The sequence below is a fragment of the Arachis hypogaea genome, chromosome 16, assembly GCF_003086295.3.
Source record: "Arachis hypogaea cultivar Tifrunner chromosome 16, arahy.Tifrunner.gnm2.J5K5, whole genome shotgun sequence".
NCBI classification, from domain to species: Eukaryota; Viridiplantae; Streptophyta; class Magnoliopsida; order Fabales; family Fabaceae; genus Arachis; species Arachis hypogaea.
In genome coordinates, this window is record NC_092051.1 from 18,014,815 (window position 1) to 18,025,296 (window position 10,482).

Consider the following 10,482-nt stretch of genomic DNA (forward strand, 5'->3'; position numbering starts at 1 on the left):
GTGGGACCTCTGCATAGGTGTTTTTGTGACCATATCTACATAGACCTCCATATTGCGGCCTATCTGCTGTTGGAACACCTTGTCCATTAGCCTTTGATATGTCGCACCTGCATTCTTTAGGCCAAATGGCATTACCTTGTAACAAAAATTTCCATGTTCTGTTATAAAAGTTGTTTTGCTTTGGTCTTCTGGGTGCATTAAGATCTGGTTGTAGCCAGAGTATGCATCCATAAAACTCAAAGCTTTGAAACCAGAGGCGTTATCAACTAATTTATCAATGCAAGGCAGTGGATATGCATCTTTGGGGCAAGCTTTATTTAAGTTTGTAAAGTCGACGCACATGCGCCATTTACCTGAGCTCTTCCTTACCATTACCACGTTAGACAGCCATGTGGTGAAGCGAATCTCTCTGATGAAGCCTGCATTGAAGAGCTTCTGGGTTTCTTCGAGTGCTGCTTGTTTTTTCTCTTCTCCGAGGTTCCTTTTCTTCTGTGCAACTGGTCGGATTGTTTTGTCGATTGCGAGCTTATGGCAGATGACTTCTGGGTTGATTCCGGGCATGTCATCTGGTGTCCATGCAAAAAGGTCGGCGTTCAGACGTAGTATGTGAATGAGTCTTGCTCGGTCTGCCCCTTCTAATGCTTCTCCAACATATGTGCATTGTTTGTCGTCTTATGTCAGTGTTATTTGTTGAAGATTGTCCATTGGCCGAGGTCTTTCGCCGAGGTCTTCCCTTGGGTCGAGATCGGCTAGTGTCGCTGTGTTGGCAGACGTGTGGATTGCTTGAACCTGGGGCCGAGCTTCCTGTTTTGTTTATACTGGTTTTAGACCAGCGTTATAGCATTGCCGAGCTTCTTGATGGTCGGCATACACCGTAGCGATCTTGTTTTCCTGCACTGGAAACTTGACACACAGATGTAATGTGGAAACCACTGCCCTGAATATATTCAGGGCGGGTCTCCCAAGTATAATATTGTAAGGGCTGTAACAGTTTACTATTAGGTATTGAATATCAATCGACTTTGATATAGGGATTTCTCCCATTGTGGTCTTTAGCCATATGTGTCCCATGATAGGGACTCTCTCTCCAGAGAACCCAATTAGCTCTCTGGAGGAGGGTTGTATCAATTTTTCTGATAATTTCATCTTGGTAAAAGTAGAGTAAAATAAAACATCAACACTACTACCTGGATCTAACAATGTTTTTCTTACCAACAGTTCTCCGATCTGGATTGAAATTACCACGGGATCGTCGAGGTTAGGGTTTGCCGATTTGAAGTCTGCTTGGCTGAAGGATATTGTGACATCTGGTTCTTTGTCCTTCTTTGGTTGTATAGTTCCTTCGATTGCCAGCATCGCTCTATAGCTTCGTTTCCTAGCCGAGCTTGTTTCTCCTCCGCTTGCGAATCCCCCTGATATGTGGTTGATGACTCCTCTTGGTGGATCAGGAGTCGTCCTTTCTTTTTTGTCGTCGGCAACCGCTTGCTTATGTTCTACCCTGTCCGAGTTTCCTCCTCTGCCCTTCCGGATCTCGATGTATTTGTCCAGGAGCCCTTGGCGCGCTAGTCTTTCCAGGAGGTCCTTTGCAACGATGCAGTCATCTGTAGTATGACCGAACTTCCGGTGGAAGGCACAATGCTTTGTCTTGTCCACGAATCGTTGATCCTGGTAGTTCCCTGCTCGGGCTGGTGGCTTTATGATTTTGGCGTTGAGGATTTCTCTGATGATGTTCTCTCTTCTGGTGTTGAATCTGGTGTATGTGTTGTATTTTGACGCGGGCTTAGGAGGTTTCTTGGTGTCTCTGTTGCCTGGCGATCTGAAAGTCCTTTCCTCATCTCTCCGATGTGGCTGTTTGTCTGATTTTTGGGCTTCTCGGAGTTCTTCAATCTCCATTTGCCCAGCCGCCCTTTCTCGGAATTCCTCTAGCGTCTTTGGTTTTGTTATGGCAATGGTCTCCCGAAATTTGCCAGGCCTGAGGCCGGCCTTGAGAGCGTGCAGGTGAACGGCCGGGTCTAAGTCTTGGATCTCCATAGTGGCGTCAGCGAATCTGGTCATGTAGTCTTTCAGACTCTCGTGCTGACCTTGTTTGATGGTGCCGAGAAAGTCCGAGCCATGTACATAGATTCTTGATGCAGCGAAGTAATCAATGAATGATCTGGCGAGGTCTTCAAAGGAGGAGATCGAACCTGCAGAAAGTTTAGAAAACCAGAGTAACGCAGCACCATCTAGGTAAGTGGGAAATGCTCGACAGAGGACGGGCTCATTGTTCGGGCCGTTGAAGAACATCATCGATTGGAACTTCTTCACATGGGCTCGGGGGTCGCCGAACCCCTTGTACGGCTCCAGCGCGGTGGGCAGCGTAAAGTTTTTTGGCATCTGGTAATTCGTGATCTCCTCGGAGAAAGGGTTGTCAAGGGTGAGCTTTTCCTTTGGCGGGACGATGTTTAAAGGGTCCGTCGCACTTTGAGCCGAGCCTTTGGAGTTCTCTCCATTGTTTTGCGTTGAGAGCTCGGCTATCCTCCGTACCTCCGCCTGAAGCTCAGCGATTTGAGCCAGGAGGTCGTCCTGTGAGAGTTGTGGATTTTCCTTGTCAGCCATGTCCGAGGATCGGGAATCCTGCAAAATAAAGTAGAAGACTAAACGAAGGAAAAGATGGGGTTAGATGTACTCCGGGCCCCACGGTGGGCGCCAAGTGGTTCGTCCGAACACTAGGGAGGCCGAGCTTAAGCGCTTCCGAGTGAGTTGACACCGAGGAGGAAGAGCTTGACGCCGGCCGGAAGTCAAACACCGCGGCGGGAATACCTGCACAAGATACTCCGACGCTCAAGTCAGTAGTGATTCACGGTGAGTGAGTTAAGAGAAAAGAGTGAGAGAATAAGAGTGATAGAACCTGAGACCTAGCCAAGCATATTAGCTAGGTTTTATAGGAGTTGTCTTCTGCCCGTTAGTGAATAAGTCCTAGTTTATAGGTTGGTTGAGATATTCTGTTTTGGTGCTGTAAACTAGTTGAGCACGTTTCCTATTTTCAGTTGAGTGATGCTGTTTTGGTCCCGATCACGTGCCGAGATTTGCGGACGGCTGATACGGGACCGAGCTTTATGATGCACGTGTCTTTTTATTCGGACAGGTAAGGTTGAGCTTATCTGCTCTTGTTCCGAGCTTGTTTAATGTGACGCCAGCCCCCGATATTTACGCGCCGAGTATTTCGGGTAACTGATACAGGGCCGAACTTATTGGCTCACGTGCCGAGCTTTTTATGCAACCGAGGACAAGGGTGACGTATCACTTTCCTTTCACATTCATTATTATCTGTACCAAATTCTTCCTGAACCTAATGATTTACAGTTCTCCAACTGTTGCCTCCTTCCTGTACCACTTTTCTATTTTTTTTTTCGTCAATTTTCTGTACTTCACCTGTCCTACCAACATTTTTTTTCTCAATCTAATATGATGTATTTTTGCAATAGCTTTTAGGGCTCTTCTCTTCGTTGTAAAGAAAGATTCGTTTTCTAAATGTTAGTACTCTTTTTTTTGTTTTAAATCCTAGAATCTTTTGTTTGTTCCGTAGTTCTATCCGTCCTGAATTTTCCATATTAACCAATGTCAATGATTATTATAAATTAAATTTGGTTAGTATAGCAGAATCCTGGTTTAGATTTTTCTATTATATTCTTTTTCAAATTTTCCACATCAAAGCATAGTTGATTAAAAACACCTATATACTTGATTGTTGATTGAATATAATTTTGATTAAGTAGCTCACATTATTTGACCAATACTTGTTAGAATATCATAAGGAATAAAATCAGAAAAATATAAAAAAGAATTTAAAAAAATTAATGTAATTTATTAGAATATTATTCTATAATTAGTGTACTCATTAGTGTACTCTTAGTCTATATATTGAGAAGAATTTTATAATCAAGTGAAAAAATCAATACGATACTCTTAAATCTTTTTTCTAAATTATTCTTCTTTTTTAAATTATCCTTCTTTTCTTTTCCTAAACTCTTTATACCAATATAACAATACTTACTAATCAACGGGAACAAAATTGAGATAACTTATCAATGATTAAAATAATCATCAATAATTAACTTAAGAGGCTTAGTATACTGATATCAATTAAAATTTATAATATTGTTAATAAAAATAGAGCAATTAAGGTTTGGATTTAACTCTGACTTTTGTGTTAATTAAGGGACAATGATCCTAATTTGAACTTTACATGGTCTAAACTCTATAGTAATCAACAAAATGAAACTAAAACGACTATTTTCTTTGTTTGGTTTTATGATTTTTCTTTATTTTGTTTCTTTCTAACATAAAACTAAGCTTCAAAATGATAAATACATGAGAATATGAATGGGTGCATACGATGCAGGATGGTCATCAGGAAATTAAAGTAAAGCTAATTGAAGAAAATTAAACGACCGCACCGAATGAATGAATGAATCTTGTTTTATTTTTATTTATTATGATTACCATAAAAGTTAGCATTTTGTGAGTGATAGTAGATATTTTCTTTCTTCACACACTAACCGATACAACAACACATACACACACTGCTTCTACCACTATCTTCTAAATTATTCCTCATCATTTTCATTTTCATCATTAATTTCCATGCATGGATGCTTCCTTCTCTCTGCTTTTGTCCCCTTAGCTTTGGATCGGTATCAAAATTGTGCGTGTGCCACCACCTGTCCTATCTTATTTTAACAATATTTTACTGAAAAACATATGCCGAATGAACAAATTATTTTTGTAATCAACTTTAACTAAGTCTTCTTTCTTCTTCTTATTATGTCTCAATAAACTACTGAATCAACATAGTTAAACTCGGTTACTAAAATAATTTGATCATATAAGATCACCCGTTTCTCACACAATGCTTATTCCACACAGTTGCAGATGTTGATGTCGGTGATCATGATGGTGATTCATATTCATGTTCACGTTCATATTCACCATCTCGTGACACCTCCTCAACTCATTTCCATATCTACTCCGTTGATCATCTTTTCCATTTGCAATTATTACTTCTTGTTCATGTTCATATTTATATTCGTCTTCATCTTCGTCTTCGTCTTCTTCTTTTTCTTCTTCTTCTTCTTCTTCTTCTTCTTCTTCTTCTTCTTCTTGGTTATAAGCAGCATCATATGCGGCTTGTTCTTGTTCTTCTTCAAAGAGAGTACGGTCAGGGATGAGGTGTAATATCAACCGTCCATCCTGCCGGCATGCGTGAAGGATCTCCTGCCGTTGAATTCTAACTTGTGTGAGTTCTAACCTGCCGTCCTTCCTCACGGGACGGAGAAAGAAACTCGGCTGTCCGTTGCGGTTCAGTGATGTCAAAGGCGGTGGAAACGACCTACTCACCTTTGAATTCCTCCCCCGTCGGCTCTCTTTCCGGTCCATATTATTCCTCCTCCAATCAGAAACATCAGCATCATGATTCTCGTCATGGATCCATTCTTGTTCTTGTTGATGATCACAGATGAAGCACCTCTCGTTTGAACTCTCGAATCCAAGACTTTCTGTGCATGACGTCATCCCATCGTCATCAAATCCAATGGCGGTGGATGGAGAAGAATAATGATGATGGTTCATCAACATGGCTGATTCCACAACATTGGGAGGCTTCTTGGGTTGTTCATCATGTTTGGGGAGAGTGAGGAGATCTAATCTTGGTGATTGATGGTGATGCTGTTGAAGTTTCAAGCGAATGTTCTTGTTTTTGAGAAAAGTATTGATCATGGTAATAGGTAAAAGAAGAAGAAGAGACAAATAGAAAAAGAACAAAAATGTGGGAGAAATTGGCTCCAGTGTCATGAGATTAGATGAGAACATATATATAAATAGAACTGAAATTTGTTGTTGGGAATAATAGGAAATAGAAATGAGAAGAAAGAGATGGAACAGTCTTTTAATAGAGAGAGCAAACGGTGCCGGGTCCCACGTTTGACTTATTCATGTATCTTCCATCCATCTCTTTCTCTTACTTTTACTCCCTCAGTCCACCACCTTCACTACAAACACCGTGTTGCCATTATGTTACAATTAACTATTACTTTATTAAATAATATATTTAAAAATATATAAAATAACTCAATTATCAAATAAGCTAACGAGTTATAATTCAAATGATATAAGGTGTGTTTGACAAACTCATTGAAAAAAAAAAAACATGTTTAGACTTTTGAAAGTTTTAATTTTTGGTTTAAACAAATTTTTTATTTATGAACGCAAAAATGATTTTGCATTTAAAATTACGTTTACAAAAAGCAATTATTCTAAACTTTTGCATTTCACCAATGGATTTTTAGCCATCAATATTTAATCTTTATTTACCGTATACCAATTTTATTCTTTATGCATATTATTGTATTATTTATGAAATTCTTATTATTTTTGTTTATATTAACTCTCTTTTTTATTATTTATTATTTATATTTTTTATTAATTATTTATTTGATATTATACACTTTTATAATTGTGATTTTTTTTGTATTATTTTTTATTATTTTTTTATAATATGATTTATTGATCTTATTATTAGGTAAAGTAAATTAAATAAAAAAATTAATTGTAAATAATAATAATAATAAATTATAGCATACTAAACAAGAGTACTAAAAGTACTAAAAATATACTATATAAAAAATATTATAAAAATTTTTTTGATTTATTTCAATCACTACCAAAATAAATATTTAATTTTTTTATTATTTGTAGTACTCTCTAAAATTTATGTTTTGTTAGTTTTAATTAAAAATATTTTTTGCCAATTTTTTTATATTGTTTTTATTTTAGTATATAAATATTAATTTTATTATAAAATTAATTAATAAGATCTATTCAAATTTCTAAATTAAAATAATAAGATAATATACAAAAATTATTTAAGTTGATGTCTATTTTAGTAATTTTTATCTAAAAGTGATTTTGAATAGTTTAATCCAAACAACATTTATTTTATTATAATCCATTTTGATATAAAAATTGTCAAACATAAATTACCTTAACACAAACTTATTTTTTTTTTTATCAAAATCAAATTTGCAAAATCAATTTTGTGCAAACTCTTATGTGTAAATTGCAATCCAAACACACACATAGTCTTTCAATTTTTAACTAAAAATTTCGAATTCGAATCTCACTCTAATTTAAAAGAAAATAAATTATCAAATAAGACATTATATATTTATATATACATATTAATTTTTTATTACTTTAATTAAATAATTAAATATTAGAATAATAAAATGTGTAACAGTGAAATAATTAACTTTATAATAGATTAATAATCAACTTGCATCGTTATTGCACATCAAGATAATTTGTGTGTGTTATGCTGTAAGTCTGAAGAGACTGCGTTTCATTTGTTTATTAGGTGTGAGCTCACTTGCTGGAGTGCATGGCTGTTCGCTCTTGGGAGGTTTTGGACAATGCCAAGTTCTTTAAAGGAGCACTTTCTAAGTTGGACGAATGGTTCAGTGCGAAAAGATGAGAGTTCTTTAAAGGAGCACTTTCTAAGTTGGACGAATGGTTCAGTGCGAAAAGATGAGAGTTCTTTAAAGGAGCACTTTCTAAGTTGGACGAATGGTTCAGTGCGAAAAGATGAGAGGAAACGATGGTTCATTGAATTTTTTACTGTTATATGGACAATCTGGCAAGAAAGGAATCGTAGAATCTTCAAAAACCAAGAATCTAATGTGGAAGAAATCCTAAACAGGTCTTTCAAATTCTCTAATGAATGGCTTGGTGGTAAACTCTTTGGTTGTTGATGGCATTGTCGAAGATGACTAAGAGTTGTCATGTATGCTGAGTTGTCTGGTGTTGTTAACTGGGTTCATGTGTTATATGGTTTGTTTTAATGCTCCACCTTGTATTGAGCTCTTTACTTCAAAAAAAAAAAAAAATAATAATAATAATAATAATAATAATAATGAATAATTCAATAGTTATTTTTTTGAGTTTCGATACGCATTCAAGTATTTTTGTCTATTAAATTTAATTAAATTAATTTAAATTTAATAAAAATTACTCACATAAAATTTATGTAGTAAAGTTTGTGTATATTAGACACTTTTTTTTCTTTTTGCATATCTCTTTTTTTTCGTGTATTTTTTTTTTCATTGTTATTTTATTATTGTTACTGTTGTTGTGTTTTTTTTTTTATTTCTTTCTCTTTTTATGTTATTGCATCATTTTTTATTTATTATTTTTTTCTCTTTACTTTTATATTTTTTAAGAGAATGAAAAGAAAAAAATTATGAGAAAATAAAATAAGAAGAAGAAGATGAATAGGGAATGAAAACAAAAAAAATGATGAAAAAATGAAATAAGAAGAAGAAGATGATGAATAAAAAAACAAAATAATGATGATAATAATGATGACGATGATGAAAATGAGAGTTTGTGTAAAATTTATCCGAAAAATAACACAAAAATTTTTTAAGCTTAATATAAGAAATTTCTAGATGTTGACGTATAAATTTTTTAACAATAACACAAAAAATTTTTTTAACTAATTAGATGTTATTAAAAACAAAAATAGTATCAAAATTTTTTAAAATTAACATTAAACTTTTTCAACTATTGTACCAAAAATTCTCCCAATATATTTTTATTCTTTTTCTATTTTTTTATATTTTATCTTTTTTTTTCTCCCAATATATTCTTCTTTTTCATATTTTGTTATTGATACAAAAATTTTTCAGTATCTTCTATTGTTTTATTTTAAAAATAGAGAATTTTATCATAACAGAGTTGTTTTAAAGTTGAATTGTATATTCCTAAATTCTAATCAACAATCTATTTTACAATGCAATGTGAAAATCAATTTAAATTTTGTATTTATCGTGATAAAGTTGTTATGTTTTATATAACAAATTTTGATATTTTTTTATTTCTATGTTTTATATGAAAAATTCAATACATTTTTCTTCTTTATTATCATCATATTTTTTGTGTTATGTTTTTTCATTATTCTTCTTTTTTATAAAATAAAAAATATATGAACAAAGAAGATAAATAAGAACAAAAAAATTATAAGAAAAAAAATAATGTCAATAATGACGATGATTAAGGTGATGATAAAAAAAAGAAAAAAATCAACTGAAAAAAAAATAAAAAATAAAAAAATGTATATATCACGATTTAATTAGACTTAAATAAAAAATAATATTATATATTTAAATTCTTTTATTAATTAAATTTAATTAAATTAGTCTAACATAATAAAAATTAGTTATAATTAATATTATTTTAAATTTTATTATTTAATTTAACTAGACTTTATTTGTAAAAAAATTTAAATATATAACATTATTCTCATTAAAATATTTTAATTGTCTAGATTTACTGTTGTATTTTGGATTCTGAGCATTTTGGAAGAAGATATATTCTTTAACGGCATGGAACTATCTTCCCTATATTTGAGGCTACTATTGGGATTACCAGGGACGTGCCTAAACTAATTATAGTTATGTGGATAAATTGTTCTTTTTATCTCACGTGTTTGTTATTTTTCAGGTGTTTTGACGTTTTGCTAGGGTAAAAGAAGGAGTTGAATTTTTTGGGTTAATAGTCGTCTCTAATAAATTATTTATTTTTTAAATTAGTACTCAAATGATTATTTTAGTTACATAAATTAAATTGGTCTTTTCATCAATTAGATAATGCTACGTCACATTAAATAACAGGTGACATGATGATATGATAGGTTAATACTACGTGTCACAAGATAATTGGTTGACGTATCAGGTCAGTGACACCTAGCACGTCTCGTATCGCTTGACATGTAAAAAAATTATTTATAATTAAAATAGCCCTTAAAAGTCCATACGTAAGTCATTTACATATCTAAAATTTTAAAAATTAATCAAATTAGTCTTTATATAAATTTTTTTAAATTTTTTTCATAATATTAAATTTAAAATACTTTTTTATACTATTAATTTTAATTTTATTTTTTAAATCTTAATAAACAAAATTCTCTTTACATAAAATAATAAAAATAATTAAATTATTATAAAGTTATTTTGATATTTGTATTTTGAAATTGTGTATTTTCAAATTGTAATTTTTTTATAGTGAATTTTTTTTAAATGAGTTTATCAAATTATTATTGATTATATATTAAAAATTTAATATTTTGAATCTCACTAAATAATATAGTAGTTATTTTAAAATTTAAATCTTTTAAATTTTTAAAATTATAATTTATATTATTGTATATTTATATGATAAAACTGAATAATTGAAAAATTGAATTGTAAGATCACTTGTTCAAATTTTAATATTTTAATATAGTTTTTTTTAAAATAGCTACTAAAATTATTTAGTAAAATCTAAAAGATTAAAACATTTAAAATAACTTCTATATTTATTTAGTGAAATCTAAAATGTTAAAACTTTTAGTATATAATTAATAATAGTTTGATAAAATTATTTATATAAAACAATTTCACTAAAAAA

General features: G+C 32.2%; 2 protein-coding genes across 2 annotated transcripts; both read right to left on the reverse strand.

Annotated features, from left to right (window-relative positions):
* Positions 1 to 813: 813 nt before the first annotated feature.
* LOC112756768 (uncharacterized) lies at positions 814 to 2,598 on the reverse strand. The gene has a single exon (XM_025805389.1). The coding sequence runs from the start codon at positions 2,596 to 2,598 to the stop codon at positions 814 to 816; it is 1,785 nt and encodes a 594-aa protein (XP_025661174.1).
* A 1,845-nt stretch (positions 2,599 to 4,443) lies between these two features.
* LOC112759029 (uncharacterized) lies at positions 4,444 to 6,029 on the reverse strand. Its single transcript, XM_025807842.3, has one exon. It carries the CDS (start codon positions 5,848 to 5,850, stop codon positions 4,885 to 4,887), a length of 966 nt encoding a protein of 321 aa, XP_025663627.1. The 5' UTR covers positions 5,851 to 6,029; the 3' UTR covers positions 4,444 to 4,884.
* Positions 6,030 to 10,482: the final 4,453 nt, after the last annotated feature.